Source organism: Carcharhinus amblyrhynchos, chromosome X, assembly GCF_965287045.1.
Source record: "Carcharhinus amblyrhynchos chromosome X, sCarAmb.v2.hapA, whole genome shotgun sequence".
Taxonomy (NCBI): domain Eukaryota; kingdom Metazoa; phylum Chordata; class Chondrichthyes; order Carcharhiniformes; family Carcharhinidae; genus Carcharhinus; species Carcharhinus amblyrhynchos.
The window spans coordinates 12,223,907-12,246,707 of NC_137359.1; the positions used below are offsets into that span (position 1 = coordinate 12,223,907).

Below are 22,801 nucleotides of genomic sequence, written 5' to 3' on the forward strand. Positions count from 1 at the left end.
CCCGCAATGTGCTCTCCTCCAATCCGAGGCGGGAGCCGCTCCTTCCCCGCTGCGGATTGGCTTGTCCAGAAGAGGGTGGGGGGGCCGATGGTGACGGCACAATGTAGGAATGCAGTTGTCAGGGAGACGGTGGTGGGGGCGCTGTCGGATTGGCTGTCCCAGAGCTGTCAATAACAAAGGCTGCCCGCTGCTTCCTGCAGCTGAAGTAGACGGGGAATCCGCTCCGCTTTGATGGAGGGGGTGTTGCACAAGTGGACCAACTATCTGAGTGGTGAGCTTGGTGGGGGTATTGTACTGTTTCTTTATTGGGAATTCTATCCATGCGAGTCAACCTGCCACTGAGCCTGCTGCAGCTTAAAGAAGCAGCAAAAGACTGGCCATTGACAATTTTTTATCTGTCCTCTCTTCAGTAGATTTTGCAGCATTGCAGGGTTTGTTGCATAGCTCGCAGGAGGGGTAATTCCAGTCTGAATTCCATCCCCAGCCCCCTAACGTAGGGTGCTGAAGTCAATTGTAATTTCTCTAACCACAGTTAGTAGTGGCCACTTCAGCACAGATTGAACGTGGGACCTTCTGGCTTTGTTTGGTTTCCTACCACATGAGCCGGTGCATGTGTCAATTGAGACATGCAAGCGAGCCCCATTTCTTTGAATTCCTCAACATCTTGAAGATACTCGGGGCGCCAGAGTGTTGTACAAGTTTCGAAGCCAAGGGTTGAAAACGTGGTAGTGTGAGTTGATGATGGGAAATCATTTGCCTGGTCATTTGTATAGGGAATAAGAGTGATGAGTAAATGAGGGTTTAAGTGTTTGGATGGTGGGCATAGTTACCGGAACTGCTCGGGCGTTACTACCAGATATCTGATCGTGGAGTTGAATCGGAATAGATGTGAGCTCTCTCCTCTGATACGAGAAATCCTAATTCAAATACAGAGGGAGAGGGAAACTGACAAAATGAGCATTATAGGTTATGAAGCATCTATCCTATGATAGAATATATTTCCATTTGTATGAGTCCCAAACTAGGAGCCAGTAATATAAACTCATCACTAACAATTAAGAATTCAGGAGAAACTTCTTTACATAGAGCGATGAGAATGTGGAATGTGCTCCCACTGGAGTCCTAAAGGTGAATTATATAGATGCATTTAAAGGTGGGGGGGGGGGTGCGTGGAGAGAAGCTGGACAAACACGAGGGAGAAAAGGATAGATGATAGGGGATGGGAGGAGGCTCATGGACTCCATAAAATGTGATGAGACTGTAAACTGTTCAGGGCATTGGGGAAACCACATCTGGGGGAGACGGTGGGGTCATGGTAATGTCACTAGATCAGTAACCCAGAGGCCTAGGCTAATGTTCTGGGGACATGAGTTCAAATCCCACCATAGCAGTTGGTGGAGTTTCAATCAGGAATATAAAGCTGATGACAGTGACCATGACAGCTAGCACTGATTGTTGTAAGAACCCATCTGGTTCACTTAATGCTCTTTACGGAAGGAAATCTGCTGTCCTTATCTGGTCTGGCTTACATGTGACTCCAGAGCCACTGCAATGTGGTTGACTTCTAACTGCCCTCTGAAAACCACAAAAAGGCAATTAGGGATGGGCAACAAATGCTGGCCTTGCCCATGAAGCCCACACCTCATGAGAGAACAAATTAAAGTGCTGTGTATGGTTTTGGTCTCGTTATTTAAGGAGGAATATACTTCTGTCGGAAGCAGTTCAGAGAAGGTTTGCTTGGTTGATTCCTGGGCTGAAAGTGTAAAAAAGGTTGAGCAAGCTGGGCCTATTTGAAGAATGAGAGATGATCTTATTGAAACATATATAGGATTCTGAGGGGGCTTGACAGCATGGATGCTGAGAGAATGTGGGGGGGTGGGGGGGAACTTCTAGAAGAAGGGAGCACAGTTTCAAAATAAAGGGTCTCCTATTTAAGATGGAGTGAGGAGAGCTTTCTTCTGAGTGGTTAGCATGTGGAATTCTCTTCCCCCAGAGAGTAGTGTGGCTGGGTCATCGTCTAACTCGATTCTGAATAGATTCAGATTTCTGATTGATGAGAGTTGAGGATTGTGGGATTGGTGGGAAATGGAGTTCAAGCCCTATCTGATTTTATTAACCAATAGAGCAGGCTCAAGGGGCTGAGTGGCTTATTCCTGCTCCTTATTCTTGTACCTTTCAGACAGTAAGCCAATAAGGACACAACAGCAATATTCTTCCTTTTACTGGCTCAAAAACAGCCTATTGGTTACACTGTTGTTTTCCCCCTGAAAAGAGCTACTTGGATGATCTGTGTATAGATCTGTCTTTGGTTGGCTGGCATATTCAGAGGGCACTGCCATCCTTGGTGCTGGATACTGTTTTGGGTCAAATGGAACAGTTTGATACTGATGGGAACTGAATGGCTCCCAGAATGAAGCTGAGGGTGTTGGATGCCAATTAGCATAGCAGCCAAAAGCCATGAAACTGGCCAAATTGATCAGCTGAGCAAAAGGCAGGCTGGAGATGTTCAGTCGTGGACCTTATCTTAACCCCTACTAGCTCTGGCTGTTCTGCTCGCTCAGCCACATCCTGTGCTCTAGAGTCATACGGTGCAGAAAAGGCCCTTCAGCTCATCAAGTCAGCCCTGACAACGTCTACCACTAAATCGTGCTAATCCCATATACCTGCACTTGTCCCATATCCTTGAATATTCAGACATTTAAAGTGTTCGATCAAATTTTTTTTTAAAAGTTGTAAGGTTTCTGGCCTCCACTACCATCCCAGGCAGCACACTCCAGATTCCCACCATTTGAGTGAAAAAGTTTTTTCTCAAATGCCCTCTGAATCCCCCATCCCTTACCCTAAAACTATGCCCCCTTGAGATGACCCTTCAACTAAGGGGAACAGCTGCTCCTGACTCACCCTGTATATACCCCTCGTAATCTAATGCATCTCAATAATGTCCCCCCTCGGCCTTCTCTGCTCCAGAGAAAACCATCCAAGCCTAATCTTTCCTTGTAGCTCAAATACTCCATCCCAGACAATGTCCTGGTGAACCTTCCCTGTACCACTCTAGTGTTGTCACATCCTTCCTAATAGTGACGTGACCAGAACTGCACATAGTACTCCAGCTGTGGCCTAACCAATGCTCTGTACAGCTCCAACATTACCACCTTGCTCTTATACTGTATACCACGATTGATAAAAGCAAGTGTCACAATTGCCTTCTTAACTATCCTATTCACATGCTTTGCTGATTTGAGGGATCTGTGAATAATTAACCTCCAATCCTTCTGAGCCTTCCATCTTGTTTCTTCTTCCAAAGTGTTAACACTTACCAGGGTTAAATGCCATCTGCCACTGCTAGGCACTCCAATATACATAGGTGAAGCCCAATGCTCCAAATCATACTGGAACAAAACGTCTTTGCCCATACCTTAACTCAATTTGTTTCTGGGTTGTGTTCTTTGGTTTCAAGTGTTACTTGTATAAGTTGAAGGAATTCTGTAAGGATTTTGGCTTCTTTTGGTTTAAGAGCCTTAGTGATGATGAGTTTATAAATTTGCAAAGCTTAATTTGGATTTTAGATTCAGAAACTAAGCTGAGCTTTGCAATGTGTCTGAGGTTGGCTCTGAGGCACCAGCTGAGGTAACTGAATCTGCATTAGTGTGGGAATGTAGGGCTCTGATCTTGACTGGAGTGTAAAAGAAGGAGCAGTTGCCACTTATGTGGATACATAATACAAGGATTTGGCCCTAGGGAGGGGAATAAGTGTCTCTGGAGATGAACAGTTTCTCTGATTTTTGAGCAGTCAGGTAGGAATTCGAGATGTTTGCTTGCAGGGTGCCCTGAACAATGGGAATTGGCAATGCTCTTTTTAATCTCCTGTTTTGTTATTTATCTATCATCCCAATCTTTCATTTGGCAGGTTGGCAGCCACGGTACTTTGTGCTGGATGGCACTGTATTGTCATACTATGATTCACAAGAAGATGTTGGCAAAGGAAGTAAAGGGAGCATCAAAATGGCCGTGTGTGAGATAAAAGGTAGGAATGTGAAAGCAGTTTTTGCATTTGGAGTTGCTGAAGATTCATGTGGGACCCTTCTGGGAAGCACCCTCACAGTTTGGTACAGCCATGTCTGGAATGATGTCCCTCCTTAGCGCTTTTAGTCTTTAGGGGAGATGGTGGCATAGTTGCAATGTCACTGGACTATTAATCTCTGTTCTGAAGACCTGGGTTCAAATCCCACCATGGCAGCTGGTGGAATTTAAATTCAATTAATAAATCTGGAATTAAAAGCTGTCTCAGTAATGGTGACCATGACAACTATCAATTGTTATAAAAATCCATTTAGTTTACTTTAGGGAAGGAAATCTGTCGTGCTTGCCTGGTTTGGCCTGCACTCCAGAGCCACAGCAGTGTGGTTGCTTTTTAACTACCCTCTGAAATGGCCTAGCAAGCCATTCAGTTAAAAGGCAGTTAGGAATGGGCAATAAAAGCTGGCCCATCCAGTTTCACCAACATTCCATGCAAAAGTAAGGGGGAAACACGCTCATAAAATGTTTGGAATTGTGCCAAAGGTTAATGCTTCCTCACTGATATGCCTGGGAGGGTGCAGTTCTGGTCTGACCAGTGTGAACTGGTCTGCTTACACAGAAACGTTAGGGAGGGATTGCTACATGTTAATCAGGATGACTCAGGGAATCAAATACAATGAAGGTTTTAAAATAAAATACCAGCAGTACCTGGGTCCATGGGCAGGTAAAGGTGACTCAGAAATGTATTTTCGTATTTCCCCAATGCAATTATTTTACATGAAGGTAGTTTAGAATACACAGACATGATGTATGGAACAAAGCTGCTGAGACGTGGGAGAGTTGAAGACAAAGGGGCATAACCTTCAAATCAGAGCCAGGCCAATAAGTTAGGAAATACTTCTCACAGAGTAATAGAAGTGGGGAACTCTCCTAACAAAAGGCAGCAAACATGAGCTCAACTGATGGTTTTAAATTGGAGATATTTGCTTGCCAAAGGTATTAAGCGAGTATGGAGCCGAGTTTGGGAACCAGGTCTGCCATGATCTAATTGTGTATCACCTGTTGCTCAGTTGATGCCATTCCTGTCTCTGGGTCATGAGGTTTTGGGTTTAAGTCCCATTCCAGGGCACTGAGCCCAGAGATCAAGGGTGACGCCCTGGTGCAGAACTGAGGGAGCACTGTAATGAAACTTTATAGCCGAGGCTCCATCTGCCTACTTGAGTGGATGTAAACAATCACGGGACACTATTTTGATGAAGAGCAGGGGAGTTCTGGCCAATATCAATCCCTCAATCAACACTGTAACAAAACAGATTATCTGGGTCGTCATAGCATTGATGTTTGTAGGATCTTGCTGTGCGCAAATTGGCTGCTTCATTACCTGCATTGTAACAGTATTTCATTGACTGCAAAGCACTTTGCGACATCTAGTGGCTATGAAAGGCGCTATGTAAATGCAGATCTTTTCTTGGCATAACAACAGTCTTGTGCAGCTAAATGGTTTATTCCTGCTTCAACAATGCTTTCCCGTGTTCCTGTTTGCCATTTGTTGGACTTCCTTGCCCTTGTCTTACTGTTAGTACATTATGGCCATTGGTTTTTGCTGAGTGACACAGGCACAGATCGTACACCAAGGAGCCTTTTCTCCTCATTTAAAGTTTTTAAAAAAATATATTCTTACTAGTGCACACAGCAGACTTCACCCGGATGGACTTGATCATCCCGGGAGAGCAATACTTCTATCTCAAGGCCGTAAATGCTGCAGAGAGACAGAAATGGTTGGTCGCACTTGGCAGTGCCAAAGCCTGCCTGGCTGACAGCAGGAGCAAGAAAGAAAGAGGTAATGCTTTTATTCTATCCTTCCTGTTATTTTTCTCTCTCGGTGCTACTGATCCACGTGCTCAGATATTCTGCGATACATGACAGTAAAAAGCACCTGGAGATACTCCTCTTGTCACCCTCCTGATAACTTGGCTAATAAATGCATTGACTGGTACAAATCTCCTTTGTGCTGAACTTGCCGATTCCCAGTGAGAAAGCTATAGGAACACTTAGTGCCTCTTCAGGATTCCTAAATTGGATATTCGATTAATATTAAATAAGACATCCAATACAGATTGCAGGAGGAAATAATTTATTCCAGTGGTGAGAATGTGCAAAACACTAACCCCCTAACCCCAAGTTGCTGTCACAGTTGGTGACCAGCACAAATACATGTAAAGAGAAATTAGGGTTCAAGGAGGCTTGTGTGGGGCATTGATCAGTTGAGCTAAATGGCCTGTTTCTGTGCTGTAACCCTTGTGTAATTCCTGCATCTGATCATCATCTGTGACAGTGCACTGGATATCTCTGCATAAGCATCACACAAATACTTCACATGAATATATGAATTAGGAGCAGAAGTAGGCCATTCACCCCCTCTAGCCTGCTTCACCATTCAATAAGATCATGACTGATTAGATTATAACCTCGACCCCACATTCCTGATGCTCCCTGACAACCTTTCACCCCCTTGTTAATCAAGAATCGATCTAACTCTGCCTTTAAAAATATTCCAAGACGCTACTTCCACTGCCTTCTGAGGAAGAGAGTTCCAGAGACTCACCATCCTCTGAAAAAAATCATCTCCTCATCTCTGTCTAAACACTGACCCTGAATTCTAGATACTTCCACAAAAGGAAACATCCTCTCTACATTCCCCCCCCTCCCCCCCCCCGCAACTGTTGCACCCCCTCAGGATCTTGTATGTTTCAATCAAGTTGCCTCTTGCAATTCTAAACTCCAGTGAATACAAGTCTGTTCGACCTTTCCTCATAAGACAACCCGCCAATTCCAGGTATGAGTCTAGTAAACATAAACACTTCACATACAAGAATCACATTTACAAACAAATATGTGAATTAGGAGCTCGAGTAAGCCATTCGGCCCCTCAATGAGATCTGATTGTGGCTTCAACTCTACTTTTAGCGTCTGTCCCTTTTTTATATCCTTAGATTTTTGATCAATAAGGGTGTCAATCTAACTCTGCCTTGAATATATTCATGGCCCAACCTTCACTGCTCCCGAGAGAACAAAATTCCACAGACAACCCTCTGAAAGAAAAATATTCTCTTCATCTCTGTCTTAAATGGGAGACTGTATTTTTAAACTGTGTCCCAGGTTCCAGTCACTTCAACTAGGAACACCTTGGGTTGAATGTTGACAATTTTTTTCCCTGCCCCAATCCACAGGTACCAAGACCAACTGTAATCCCCATCCTATTACAGTCAGCCTGACTCGCGTATATTCTGGCACTGTGCTCTCTGTCCAGCCAGAGATCTGAGGTGTTAGGGAGTTCAACACTTTGAATGAAGATAGCTCTAATTTTGCGGGGGGATTAGCATCTGTTTCAGAAACATGGGGCTAGCTGAGAAAATGTGTGGCCTGCTTGAAGTACTGGTGTCCAGTGCAAGGGCAACCATTTCAAGAACAGCAGGACGTGACTATGAGAACCTTTGCAAGTTGACGACTGTGATTAGGCTGAACACTGTTGGAGATTTATGCAGCTGGTTTGCTTGGACATTTGCAAGCAGTTAGTTAATTTCTGAACACACGTGTTAGTGGGCTCTTTGGAGGTTTATGTGATGGGGGTGGACGAAGCAGAGATTTCCTGGGATCAGAATGATTCCAGATGGCTGGAACTCAACAACTGTTAGTTTGGGACGCTGAGGGGGTTGAAAATGGGGCAAGTCTTTTTAATGCCATAAGCTGTGTCTGTCACCCAGCTTCACAATAGTGTGACATTATGATCTTAGTAACTGCTGCCAGCGATTCCTGGAAGTTCAGCTTGTGGATGCATTCCTTGTTTTCCTAGGGTATTCTGGGAAGGCTAACATTGTGGGGTGCTTGTAAAGGATTGTTTCTACTCCTGTTAGGTCACTCTGCACTCCTTTGCTTAACATGCTCTGTATAAACTTCTTTTTATAACTCCAATCAGCACAGAAATAGACTGAATGAATCGCAGAATTTTCTAGCACAGGAAAGGAAGCCATTCAGCCCATTGGCTCATGCTAGCTATTTGAAACAGCCATCCTATTAGGTGGATCTTTTTTAGGGATATTTTAATAACGAGCCCTTTTCTTGCATTCTGCTTATTTTTCTGTGTGACATTTTGAAGTGTTTTGAATCTGCAGAGATCAATGAGACTGAGGATTCCTTGAAATCCAAGATGTCTGAGCTTCGACTGTATTGTGATTTGCTGATACAGCAGGTATATAAGATCCAGGAGTCTGCACAGCCAGTCCAGGCCACTTCAACTCCAGATGTCGAGGTAATGTACCCAGGACTTTCTGTCATTTTGAGTGGCTAATGAGTACAAAGCCAGGGCAATGAGCTTGCATCTGATTTGGTAACTACTTACTGCTGATTGGTGTTAAACATCCACCACTTTTTTCCCATATGGTCAGTCTGTAAAGCCACTGCCTGATTGTACATTCAATTTATTTTGACAGTCTTTCCCCCTCCACCATCTGGAGAACATCTTCATTCACTCTCATCTTCTCTCCAACTGATCCATTCCATTCTTCTCCAGAATCACATTTCACAATTCGAGTCTTGGGATGTCTGCTTTTCTCAAAGTGCACATTTCAGTCCCTGTTCAACAAGACCTCCCGAATCACAGTCTTGATCATTCTTTCCTTGAGATCGCTACCCATTCCTCTGCTGGGCACTTCTTTGTGTTTTGGAGAATGTGTTCTTCGCCATTGCCCTTCTACCTGGATTTCTTTTTAATTGTATTCTTTCACAGGATGTGGGCTTCACAGGCTAGGCCAACGTTTATTGCCCATCCTCAATTGCCCCTGAAGGTGGTGGTGAGTTGCTATCTTGAATCGCTGCAGTCCCTGTGGTGTAGATACACCCACAGTGCTGTTAGGGAGGGAATGCCAGGATTTTGACCCAGCGACAGTGAAGGAATGGTCAATATATTTCTAAATCAGGATGTGTGGCATGAGGAGAATTTGCAGCTGATAGTGGTGTTCCCTCCTTCTAGATGGCTGTGGTTGTGGGTTTGGAAGGTGCTGACAAGTGGTGGCAGTAACCATTTTCTGACCAGGTTCTTAACTTGTGAAATGTGTTCCAGCTACTGACCATTTTATCTTGGCCTCTACTTCCCACCAATATTTCTTCCAATCTTCATAACCCTTTGTGTTTTTGACATTCCTTTTCATAAGTTTTCACAACTTCCTCCATTAGCACCTGTAAATCTTCTGCTGTGTGAGCCTCTGAGGGAGGCTTTGTGTATAGAATGGCCCACACTTGGGAAAAGCCGGTGTGTTGGGTAGTGGAACAGAATCTGGCTGACTCGTTTGAAGATGGGTTGGATGTTGAGATGGTGGAATGGAGGTCTGGTCCAATAGGCTAAGATGGTACTTCATCCAAACGTTGCCTGTTTTGTGGTCTTGTTGCACTGCCTTCCAACATTCACTATCCAGGATTGGGAATGAGGAGCCAGAGGGGGAAACTGTAGCCTGAAACAAAGAGTTGCCTCTTTGAGGGGAAGGATATCAAGAAAAAATGTTTTTGTTGAGTCTTTGTTGAGATTGTTTGGCTACTTCTTTAACTAAAGAAATGTGGTTGTTCCAGTTCTACCAAAACTGTAGCAGAGTTTCCTGCAATTGGATGTGGTAATTTGAGCTGTGGGATGTTTGGATCTTGTGCATCATGGGTGTTGGGGAAATCTGAAGGCAACTGATTCCTGCATATTAATGTTGGGAGACTGATTTGATTTATTATTGTTACATGTATTAGTATACAGTGAAAAGTATTGTTTCTTGCGCATGCTATACCGACAAAGCATACCGTACATAGAGAAGGAAATGAGAGAGTACAGAATGTAGTGTTACAGTCACAACTAAGGCGTAGAGAAAGGTCAACTTAATACGAGGTAGGTCCATTCAAAAGTCTGATGGCAACAGTGAAGAAGCTGTTCTTGAGTCCATTGGTACATGTCCTCAGACTTTTTTGTATCTTTTCCCAATGGACGAAGGTGGAAGAGAATATGTCCGGGGTGCATGGGGTCCTTGATTATGCTGGCTGCTTTTCCAAGGCAGTGAAAAGTGTAGACAGTATTAATGGATGGGAGGCTGGTTTGAGTGATGGACTGGGCTTTGCTCATGACCCTTTGTAGTTTCTTGCAGTCTTGGACAGAACAGGAGCCCATACCAAGCTGTGACACACCCAAAAAGGATGCTTTCTATAGTGCATCTGTTTAAAGTTGGTGAGTGTCGTAACTGACATGCCAAATTTCCTTAGTCTTCTGAGAAAGTAGAGGCATTGGTGGGCTTTCTTAACTGTAGTGTCAGCATGGGGGAACCCAGACAGGTTGTTGGTGATCTGAACACCTAAAACCTTGAAGCTCTTGACTATTTCTACTTCATCCCTGTTAATGTAGACAGGGGCATGTCCTCTCTACACTTCCTGCAGTCGATGACTATCTCTGTTTTGTTGACTTTGAGGGAGAGATTGCCATCGCACCAGTTCACCAGATTCTCTATCTCTTTCCTGCATTCCATCTCGTCATTGAGATCCAATCCACTGCAGTGGTGTCATCAGCAAACTTGAAAATCAAGTTGGCCCCACTGTCATAGTTGTATAAGGAGTAAGGGGCTCAGGAGACAGCTTTGTGGGGCACCAATGTTGAGGATGATCGTGGAGGAGGTGTTGTTGCCTATCCTTACTGACCTGGAATGCAGGTCTTTGGGTTAGGAAGTTTAGGATCCAGTCACAGAGGGAGGAGTTGAGTCCCAGGCCACAGGGTTTGGAGATGAGTTTCGCAGGAATAATGTTGTTGAAGGCTGAGCTGCAGTCGATAAATAAATAGGAGTCTGACATAGGTGTCTTTGTTATATAGGTGTTCCAGGGTTGAATGCAGGGCCAGGTCTGCTGTGGGCTTGTTGTGGCAATAGGCAAACTGTAGTGGATCCACTACAATCTGGGAGGGCGGAAGTGATTCGTGCCATGACTAACTTCTCAAAGCACTTCAATGATGGATGTCAGAGCCATCGAACGATAGTCATTAAGGCAGCGCTGCCTGGCCTTTTCTTTGATCGCTGATCGCAGAGTTTTCAAATACTAAGCAGTCCTGTGGGAGATCAACCTTGGAGACTTAGACTGGGATTTTACCATCGCATTGTGCCCATTTTTGGACGTGATGCGGTCGTAAAGTGACCAGCACCATTTTACGAGCGCCGGATTTCCGGTGCAGTCAGCCTGTTCCTGGGAATAAGTACAAGGCAGGTTAATGTATTCAAATTTATTTAAAGAAGTATTTCAATGTCATTAGTGAGCCTGGCACTGAATCATCTGGGCTCGGCTCTCCTTTGACCTTGTCCGGAGACATTCTCGCCGGTGAAGAATAGACATGCTCCCCATGAACGGGGAGCACTCAACTTGGCCTCGCCGGTGGCTGCTGAGGGCAAGGGAGGTGCCCCACAGGCAGTGGCACCTGGGCAGTACCTGGGGAGTGCTAAAGGGAGAAGGGGGCCTGTTGGTACTCTGCAGTAGTCAGTGGGGCCGCAATCGGGGAGGGTGGGGTTGGCTGGGACTGCGTCTATGGCCGTGGGCGTCTGCAATTGTGGGGGGGTGGGAGCTGCTTCAGGCTGCCTGCAGCATCAGAGGCCTGCATGTGCGCACTACTTCCTTCTGCAGGCTTTTGGGTGTGTTAAGCCTCACCCTCGGGTTTCTGCAGTGAGTAATAGGCTTGCTCGGAATTTTACAACCAGAGTGCATATTTGGGGGCGGGGGGTGGAACAATAGCCTGTCTGCTACTGAGAATGAATCTCACTCACCCATCACCCCTGTGCTGTCTGACTTCCATTTGCTCCCAGTCTGACAGTACCTCACTTTCCTAAAATGAAATTCTCACCCTCGTTTTCAAATCCCTCTGGAGCCTCAACCCTCCCTACCTCTGTATCTCCTCCAGCCCCAACAACCCTCCAAGATATTTGCACTCCTCTGATAATGGTCTCCTGCGCATTCCTAATTGTAATCCGTTGGTGGCTGTGCCTTCAGCTGCTAAGAATTTGAACATTGGGATTCTCTCCGCCTCCCTACATTGTCGTTCCCCCGATAAGATGCTCCTTTAAAGCCTATCTCTTTAGCCAAGCTTTTAATTATTTTGACATGGAGATGCTGGGACGGGCACATGAAGTATTATGCTACATTAGAAGAGTGATATACATGCAGGAGGTTGAGCTAATAGTCTTTAGTCTACTTGAACATTATTTTCAATGCATTCCCTTTTGCTTTTGAAACCAGAGATGATTGTGGGATATAGGTTTGACATTGTTATTGCCTGCGAGTGGCGGAAGGCATTGCTGAATTGATCTGGAAACCAGGAAATGGTAACATGCCAACCTGGGTTTCTGTGTAAATAGCAACGCTCCAGTTTAAGCAGTCTGGTGCTTCACTGTATCTGAGAGTGAATCCACTCTGACAAGAATGTGCCGCATCAATTTTAATTTAAGAACAGCTTTCATCTATCATGAATTCATGTCCACATAAGTCTACAATTAGTCAAGGCTGCGCATTCCAGAAACAGTTCAACTGCGTGGGTATCATGTTTGATCATTCCCTCAATGAAGAGCCATGTTGCGGGCAGTGGTCAGAAGCTGCAATTCTCAAACTGCCAACACCGTCCCCTCCCCGAACAAGTCCACCTTTAACAGGGGAGGTGATAGCGTAGTGAAATTTTGAATTGAATAAAATCTGCTGATAACCATGAAACTATTGTTAATTGTAAAAACCCATCTAATGTCCCTTAGGGAAGGAAATTTGCTATCCTTATCCGGTCTGGCCAACATGTGATTTCCAGAGTCACAGTGATGTGGTTGACTCTTAAGTGCCCTCTGGGTTGGAAAATAAATGCTGGCCCAGCCAGCAATGCCCACATTCCATAGCACTTAATTTTCATTTAATTGTTATGTGGTCAGTCAGCTCCATGTAAGTGAGTTGCTTGCTGGAGCACATTGCCATTGGGATTGAAGGTACACTCTTCCCAGACTGGGTAATGGCAGGCTTTCTTCCTGACAATGACATCTGTGAAGCTTTTTTGTTTCAAATTTGATTTTGATGGTCTTATGGTCACTTTTTTCCTTGGGTCAGCTTTTCACTCTGGTGCCTCTTTTAAACTGAGTTGAAGTTCTTAACCTGCTGCTTGAAATTGCATTCTCTGGACTGAGTATTCAGGAACAAAATTGCGGCAAACTAACATACAAGTTGCACCACTGTAAGGAATTTAGACCTAATAAATGAGCTGATAACAAAATGGTCAAACTGTGCAGGTTAGGTTGATTGGCCATGCTAAATAATTCAAATAATTCAAAGAATCAGAGATCACAATCACTGCCATTACCGTCAGTGCCTTCTCCAGAACGGATATTGAAAGAACACCGAAAAAAAGTGTGTGAGGAATCAGAACAACAGGATAAGGCAAGGAAAGATGGCACTTTAGTGCCCTTCCAGGGAACAACTACTCAAGCATGTGCCACCACAACTCCCACCCTTGCACCAACCACCTCTACGTCTATGCATCCAACCCCCACCCTGCTGTGGTTCTACTCATCTTTTCTCTATCTAAAGCAATGGGTACTGCAAAAGAACATACTCCTTCCATGCAAATGCAAGGATTACAATGCTGCACACAAAAAAAAAACCTAATATATATCGTATGACTCCCAAGATACAACCTACTTGGAGCAATCCCTGACAAAGGAGAGGGCTCCCAGCCAGAGAACAAAGCACCCCCCCGCCCTGCCACCATTAGGGCAGACCAGACGAAGAGCCAGCAGCAAGGATACACAGACAACATCACGTAATCAGAAGGGAATCCAGGAGCAATGATAAACCACAGAGCCAGAAAATGTCAAAGCCATGAGCAAGTTGCTGAGGAACATTGGGACTCTGCCCAGCCCTCCAACTGAGATTGCAAGAGTGTGGCAGCTAGCCCTTAAAATTGACCGGGAATCTTGATCCTTGGAAACCCTACTTCATGGATGTTCGACACACAATGCAGCAGGGCTTCCAAGGATCGAAGGTGGTCTTTCATCAAGGAAACCTCCCTCTCAAAGGACCATCGTCTCTGCATCGTTCATTCTCTGCAGGATATCTCGCATTTCATCATGGTGAATACTCGATCTGCGCTGGGGAGCAGAATACATCCACATTTTCGCTGCTAAAAGCAGTTTTCACCTTGGTGCCAACAGCACCACCTGGTCATCAGTAACATCAATTTGGTGAACTGGGCCCCAACCAAGTCAGCTCTGACCACATCACACGGACAAAAACTTCTCTTTAATTCAGGTCCCCACAGTCAAAAAAAGTTAATCAGCTTTTTCCACAAACATTTGCACAGATTATATAGGATGAACTCATTACAGGTCGTGCATCCGGACAAAGGGGATTAAAAGATGAGTAGTGCAGAGCTTGCAAAAACGCAGCCACTCCCATGCTCATGACCACCCCCACCCCCCACAAATGTTTTCATTTCAAAAAAAAATCATAGAATCTTACAGTGCAGAAGGAGGCTATTCGGCCCATTGAATTTGCACTAAGCACAATTCCACCTAGTTCTCCCTGACACGAAAGGGCAAGTTAGCACAGCCAATCCACCTAACCCGCACATCTTTGCACTGTGGGAGGAAACGCACGCAGACACGGGGAGAACATGCAGACTCCACACAGACAGTGACCCAAGCCACGAATCGAACCCGAGTCCCTGGTGCTGTGAGACAGCAGTGCTAACCACTGTGCTGCCATAATATACACGTGAATAAGGGGAGATAATGTGATTACAATTTGCTCCTTTAACCACCCCATCCTGAATGCTGATGCATTGCTGCTTTCCCCTTCCCTCCCACTGTGACATAGTCTGAAGGGTGTGACATTAGCATCCCTTTGAAGCGATTTTTTTTTTAAATTCATCTCTGCAGTTGATAGCCTTGGGTGATGTCATTGGTGGGAGGAGAGAAACAAACTGTGCCAGTCAGGTAAAAGGGTTGTTTTTAGCTTTGTTTTGGCTGCAGTGTTAGAAGCATAGCTGAAAAGTCTCTCTTCCCCCTGTTGTGGGAAAAATTACCACTTTGGAGTCAGACTAGAGGAGCAGCATTACAGTTTATTTAACGGAGCTTCGTGGAGAAAAGGCACCAGCACCTTGCACGACTGGACAGCTACCTTCTCTCCATGAAACAACAGAAACAATCCACCTTTACATCCTTTACACAATAGGTGGACCGGACACGATTATCACATCATTATAGTCAAATGGGTACAACGTTTCTTAGCTCATTATTATGGACAGGTACAGCCATTATCGCTTCAATATCGCATTGTTCCATGAATGGGTACATTTCCTCTTATCAATGACTTAATTTATTCTATTCTTGTAGTACATGGTTCCTTTGTGTTTATGCATTCCTCCCCATTATCCCAGGACTATCTTTATCTCTTTTAAGGTGCCTGGCTTCCTGAAGCATTTGTTCCCTGTTTTAATTCAATTAACTGTCTGTCCTGTGGGTTAAATTTTAAGTGATTGTCTGTGTCTGTGTTTGAAAGTCAGTGTCTGTGCTGGAAATCAGTGCAGGTTTAATGCCTTTTAACCCCTTATGTGCCAGACAGCTATTTTTATGCCAGGTACCCATCTTTATGGTTTTTTTTCCAGCCTTCACCCCCCCCCCCCCCCACCTTTCTCTCTGTCTTCCCCCTCTCTAGAGACACGGGTTCAATTCTCATCATAGCAGCTGGTGGAATTTAAATTGAATTAATAAATCTGGCATTGAAGACTAGCCTCAGTAATAGTGATCATGACAACTATCATCAGTTGCCATAACCTCACCTGGTTTGCTAATATCCTTTAGGGAAGGAAATCTGCCATCCTTACCTGATCTGGCCAACATGTGACTCCAGGCCCACAGCAACATGGTTGGCTCTTAACTGGAGTGAGCCACTCAGTTCAAGGGCACTTAGAGATGGAGTGTTCAGGGACCTTGTGGGATTGGAGATTGTTCACATGATGATGTGCAGCACACAGAACCAAGAATCGAGAGAGAGAATACTCATGGCTTAGACTGAGTAACAGATAGTCTTGTATTGTTGCACCTGGCTATGTTCATCCAATAAACCAGTTATTGTTCAGTTTCCACAATCATTCCGAAGTCACAACCAACATGGACAACAAATGCTGGCCCAGATCACTAAAAATTAAAATTTAAAAAATCTACTCTCTCAAAGATGTTGGTTATTCTTAATGCTGAAGTAATTTTTTATAAATGCGCTGCAACTTTTTAAAAATAGCTGTGTGCTAGATGCTACAAAGTAACTTTAAGCCCTGTTTCTTCTATTTTTTATTTCTGTGTAGTCAAAGCTTTTATTTAATCTAGTGGATAACAGTAAACAATCCTGAAATGCTACTATGGATCCATTTTCTGCTCTCTTATTTGTCAACAGTAGTTGCATAAGTTTAATGCTGTTATTGTGGCTTCAGCTGCAAGTGTTTGGGAAGTTCCTTTTGCTGCCGCTAGATAGAACATAGTACAGCACAGTACAGGCCCTTCAGCCCTCAATGTTGTGCTGAGCTATGTCCAAACCCAAGATCAAGCTATCCCACTCCCTATAATTCTGGAGTGTTCCATGTGCCTATCCAATAACCGCTTGAAAGTTCCTAAGGTGTCCAACTCCACAATCACAGCAGGCAGTGCATTCCACACCCCAACCACTCCGAGTAAAGAATCTACCTCGGACATCCCTCCTATATCTCCCACCATGAGCCTTATAATTATGCCCCCTAGTAACAGCTACATCCACCTGAAGAAATAGTCTCTGCATGTCCACTCTATCTATCCCTCTCATCATCTTATAAACCTCTATTAAGTCACCTGTCATCCTCCTCCGCTCCAAAGAGAAAAGCCCCAGCTCCCTCAACCTTTCCTCATAAAAGCCACCCTCCAAACCAGGCAGCATCCTGGTAAATCTCCTCTGCACTCTCTCCAATGCTTTCACATCTTTCTTATAGTGAGGTGACCACAACTGCACACAATATTCCAAATGTGGTCTCACCAAGGTCCTGTACAATTGCAGCATAACCCCACGCCTCTTAAACTCAAACCCCCTGTTAATAAACGCTAACACACTATAAGCCTTCTTCACAGCTCTATCCACTTGAGTGACAACCTTCAGAGATCTGTGGATATGAACCCCAAGATCTCTGTTCCTCCACATTCCTCAAACCCTGCCATTGACCCTGTAATCAGCATTCAAGTTTGTCCTACCAAAATGAAGCACCTTGCACTTATAAAGATGTCCACCCGCACCTTTGAATTAACATTGCTGAAAACATGTCTTTGAATCAATCTTGCTCGAGTTACTTTTGAAGTCGATTGCAACTGAATTCTGCTTGAGATCTCATGTTGCATCATCTTTTTTCTCCTGCTCCAAGTGTGCAGGTTAAATTGGGCTGCATGGTACTCAGGATGGGACAGTGTGGCATTTGACATGCAGTTGAGCCATGTGGCAAGGGAAGGTACACAAATTTTGATCCCTGTTTCTGATTATTCAAAGATGTGTGCTGGACAGAGCAGGTAGGTGGACACCAGATGAGAGCTGATTGGCCTTGTGTTGTGAGGCCACCTGCAGTCGAATAGCTGCTTGAACCTTGCTGGCAGAGTTCGCACATTGGGAGTGACAAATTGGACTAGGTCCCAAAGAGGTGAGACACAACTGGTGGAGTCGTTGAGTTATTAATTTTGGGAAAGAAGTGTTCCTAATTAACCAATTAGCTAATTAGCATATGAATCTCTATTAATACTTTCACTCTGATTAGCTGTGGTATGTCTGGGGAATATGGCTGCCTTCTGTATCTTGGCTGTAACAAAAATTGCGCTCCTGTGCGTATTCATTGATAAGTGTGTGCCTTTCTTTCAGAAAATGAATGAGGCTTCATCCTTACTTAAAGCCACATGCAATACCTTTATAAATACCCTGGAGGACTGTATGAAGATAGCAAGTGTGAAGATATCCCCGGAGCTACTTTCACCCCCAGAGTCCCCAGTTGCTCATGTTACCTCCACACCCCTTCACAGGGTAAGCTGTGATTTGAAATATCTCAATTTTTATTTTCATTCTATAGCAGGCTCCCTGGTTGAGGCAAGGGCAAGTTTTGGACAGTCCTGTGATGTGTCAGATATTGTTTGACCTTCCCTTTTCTTTGGACCGGTACCTGCCCCCCAACGTATGTCACAGATCTGCTGTTTCTTAGTGCCGCTACGCAATCTAATTTAATAGCAGGGAAGGCCATCGCCGTTCCTAATCAGAAGCATTAGGACTGTCTGAGTGGTAGTTACAAATCTATTGTGTACACAGTATCACCCTTTTATGTTAACGTTGTAATCCTGTCACAATCGAAGTGTATGCTCAAGTTGTAAGTGAGAGCAGATGTTACTAACTGGGGAAAAGATTAGGGCATTAATCTAAAGTATATCTAAGAACTGGTTTTTACCTGTGTGGAAAAGGGAGTTTGTGTCTTGAAAGACAGACTGACTCCAGCTTCTGCCTTCACTCAGTGAACGCTGTATTTTGAATTGTATAAACTTGCAATTTAACTGGAATGAAACTTTATGCAATTGATGCTAAAACTTTCATTTGTCCAGTTGAGCTGCATGTTTAAAAGGAACTGCAATATTATTGGAGGTATAATGGATGCGCACCTACATAATCTAAAACCTCAGGGCAAAGAGTTGTGCTTTCAGAATTTCAGATCTTGACTTTTTATGTTTGTTCTTTAAATTTCCAGGTGAAACGTTCTGTCAGTCACAGTGGTGTGGTTTCACCTGACAGGTAGGTGTCTTGTCTGCTCAGTGCCTTCCCTTTTAAATGAGTGGTTAGAGCAAAGAAGCAGTACAATTACCTGCTTGATTGGCACCCCATTCCTCCTTTTTAAACACACTCCACCAGCACACAAATGGCAGCAGTGTGCCCATCTACGCTGCAGCCACTCACCGAGGCTTCTTAGACAGCACCTTCCAAAACTCACGACCTCTAGATAGTAGAGGACAAGGGCAGCAGATACCTGGGAACGCCACCACCTGCAGGTTCCCCTCCAAGCAACTTACCATCCTGATTTGGAACTAATACCTTTGTTCCTTTACTGTTGCTGGGTCAAAATCCTAGAACTCCCTCTCTAACAACATTGGGCATGTACCTACCACATGGACTGCAGCAGTTCAAGAAGGCAGGTCACCACCACCACCTCAAGGGACATTCCATGAGTTACGTCATTTAAAAAAAATTGAGTCGGGGTGCAACTATCTAAAGAGCACTAAAGTCCACTTTTGATGCCCTCAAATAGAAGTAGGTTTTCCCCATCCTTTCGTATTGCAGAAAATTATTCGTGCAGAGACTTTTTCTCCTAAATGTCACTCAATTGGTATATAATATCAATTGTAAATTACTGTTACCTAAGATTGTGTTACAGTCTTGGATAGTGAATCTTACACTAATTGTATTGGAAGAAACTCTGAGAAGATTCACTCATTCCTGGGATGAAATGTTTGAGGAAAGTTGGGCTGATACTAATTGGAGTTTTGAATAACGAGAGGTGACCTTATTAAAACATACAAGATCCTGAGGGGACTTGATAGGTGGCAATTCTCTGGATCCCCACCCTATTGTTGGGGAAACTAGAACTAGGGGACACTGTTTTAAAATAGCGTCTCGCCCTTTTTAGATGGAGATGAGAATTTTTTTGTTCTGATGGTCTTTACTCTGCAGCATTTTCTTCCTCAAAGCGCTGGAGGCTGGGGTCATTGAAATTTATTTAAGGCTGAGTGAGACAGATTTTTGATCAGTGAGGGTGATGGGGGGCAGACAGCAAAGGAGCTGATGCCACCATCAAATCAGCCACGATCTTAATGAATATGGAGAAGGCTTGAGGGGCTGAATGGCCTACTCTGCTCCAAGCTGCCTTTATTAATTCTTCTCTCTTTGGCTGCAGAAGTGCAGAAATGAACAATCTGGACCAGCCGCAAAAGGGTTCTGTTACAATAATGAGAAATCTGGAAGAAATGGTAACCCATCGAGCCAGCAGGTGGACAAAACCACCCATGGAAAGCAAGACTCCAGAAAACAGTTCCCTGGTGCAGCCAGGAAGTAAGTAATGTGCAGCTTGTCCTAGCAAAACATGTCCTTTGCTTGTGTAACCCACAAAAGGTCAGCCAACGATAGTCATTCAGTAATTGAAACAGGGAACATGGTGTGAAAGAACAATCTAACACACTTCAGGTTCAAGTGCTGCTGTCCAACTGGTTATTCCCAAACCATTTTTTTTTGGTGAAAAGACCCCTTTTTAAAATGGATTGGAAAGTGCAAACTCTAGAATACCTTGATGAACTTGTATTTGGCATTAACAAAATAGAAAATGCTGGAAAAACCCAGCACGTCTCGCAACATCTGGGGAGAGAAAGAGCTAATGTTTAGACTCTTCAGAACTGAATGAGTTTTATACTTTTGAGGAGAGGGGGTAGAGCAAAAGAGGTCAGGGATCCATGAACACAAGACAAAGGGAGTGTTAAAGAATAAAGCAGCTGTTAATAGTGGTATATGATCAAAATGGAGGAGAGAGTTCAAGTTGGATGTAAAGTGCTGAACCTGAAGATGAATTGCTGTTCCTCCAATTTGCGTTGGGCTTCACTGGAGCAATGTAGTAGGCTGAGGACAGACATGTGGGCATGAGAGCAAGATGGTGAATTGAATTGTATTTTGGCACCCTTTGAATTCGCTGAGAGATCTGAAGAACTCCCTTCTCTGGAACAAGACTAAATTCACCTGATGCCATCAGGTAAATGACGGGTCTACCTGGTGGATTCCAGTTAGCGAAAACGTGCTCTGAACAACTTTTTTACAGATATGTCTGGTTAATGTGTAACTTTGGTCTTGAATTTCAGGTCAAATCCTTTTGTTTTTTTTCTCCATTATCTGACTGAGAAGTGAAGCAGTTGTGTGCTGTCAAAATAGTGTGGGTGTTGATTTGATTTATTATTGGGATACAGTGAAAAGTATTGTTTGCGCGCTATACAGGCAAAACATACCGTTCATAGGGGAAAAGGAACGGAGAGGGTGCAGAATAGAAACTAGATGCAGGAGTTGGCTCCATCGAGCCTGCTCTGCCATTCATCTTGATCATGGCTGATCATTGCATTCAATGTCCTGATTTCCCTCCTTCCTCAGTCGTAGCTAGGGTGTAAAGAAAGATCAGCTTAATATATGGTAGGTCCATTCAAAAATCTGATGACAGCAGGGAAGAAGCTGTTCTTGAATTGGTTGATGATTGGGGATGAGTTTGTGTTTGACAGACATCCTGTTTGTTCTGCTACTTGCTCACTTGAGTCCTGACTCTCAGAGGTGACCATTGTCCAGAAACTGAACTGGACCAGCCATATAAATACTGTGGCCACAAGAGCAGGTCATAGACTGGGAATTCTTTAAATCACCATCTGACTTCCCAAAACTGCTCACAATCGACAAGGCAATCCTCTCCACTTGCCTGGATGAGTGCAGTTCCTACAACATTCGAAGCATGACACCATCCAGGACAAAGCAGCCCATCTGATTGACACCACGTCCTCCACCTTAAGAATCCACTGCCTCCACCACCGACACATGGCACCGGTGTGTACAAGATGTGCTGCAGGAACTCAACGAGTCACTTTTGACAGGACCTTCCAAACCCATGACCTCTACCATCTAGAAAGACAAGAGCAGCAGATACTTGGAAACACACCACCTGCAAGTTCCTTTTCAAGTCACTCACCATCCTGACTTGGACATATATTGCCAATACTTCACCATTGCTGGGTCAACAGCACAGTTGGTGTACCTACCTTAATCAACTGCTGCGGTTCAAGAAGGCAGTTCATCACCTTCTTGAGGGCAATTAGGGATGGGCAATAAATGCTAGTTAAGCCAGTGATGCCCACATCCCATGAAAGAATTATGTGCAAGGTGGTACTACAACTTAGTCTTCTGTCACCGATTGCAAAATGTGTGAACAGAATGTTGAACTGGGCAGGGGGCTGAAGTATTTAATGCTGGACACTGTGATATTGAATTCTCCACCCAGTCTGCTGTCCTGCCTTCGAGAAGATTGTGTTTGGTGTCATTTATCAATATCCTTCATTTTGTTAGCTAGTTGCTCACCAAAACGCAGGCCCAATTGCAAATCCTGCAGCCTGAGAGCTGTTGGGCTCATTGGACAAGTATTCATAATAATTTTTGATTGCTGACGGTTGAAACTGTGTCCCTGCCCTAAGCAGTCACTGACAATTTACTTTGTGTATATGCAGAGCTTTTGCTTTGCTGCTCCAGGAATAATGTTGGAATTTGACTGATGGAAAGATTGCAGACAATGCCAGGGGAATTATTCAATTCTGCACACCCCGGCCCCAAGACACGGTGGTGAAGTATCTGTGTCTATCTGAGGTATACCGTAGGCATGTGCAAGGACAGGAACGGAATTTCTTTCTTCACTGCTTAGGCAACTTGACCCCCTGAGAAGTATACTCATCTCTGTATTCTTCAACCAACCTGCACTGAACTTCCCCTTAGTGTGAAGTGGACAAGTAATACTGCATTAGCAAATGCAACAAAAAGCTGCTGTTTCTGTCAAGTGCTGGTGTTACAACGGCTGGTTCCCCCACACAGCAGAAGGGACATAGTGGTTAGCACTCTGCCTCACTGCTCCAGGGACCCAGTTTCAATT

The 22,801-nt window shown here is 44.3% G+C and overlaps 1 protein-coding gene across 2 annotated transcripts in view; it reads left to right on the forward strand.

Annotated features, from left to right (window-relative positions):
* Nucleotides 1–149: 149 nt before the first annotated feature.
* Nucleotides 150–22,801, forward strand: part of LOC145361845 (pleckstrin homology domain-containing family A member 3-like) — a 299,538-nt gene continuing 276,886 nt past the window's right edge. For both annotated transcript variants that reach the window (XR_013889879.1, XM_080217813.1), the window contains exons 1-7: nt 150–271; nt 3,908–4,024; nt 5,702–5,857; nt 8,190–8,326; nt 17,971–18,129; nt 18,839–18,882; nt 20,039–20,193. Coding sequence is in view for 1 of the 2 variants with exons in the window: in XM_080217813.1 (XP_080073939.1) it covers nt 232–271; nt 3,908–4,024; nt 5,702–5,857; nt 8,190–8,326; nt 17,971–18,129; nt 18,839–18,882; nt 20,039–20,193 (808 nt within the window). In the remaining variant the exon portion in view is untranslated. The remainder of the gene's footprint in view (nt 272–3,907; nt 4,025–5,701; nt 5,858–8,189; nt 8,327–17,970; nt 18,130–18,838; nt 18,883–20,038; nt 20,194–22,801) is intronic.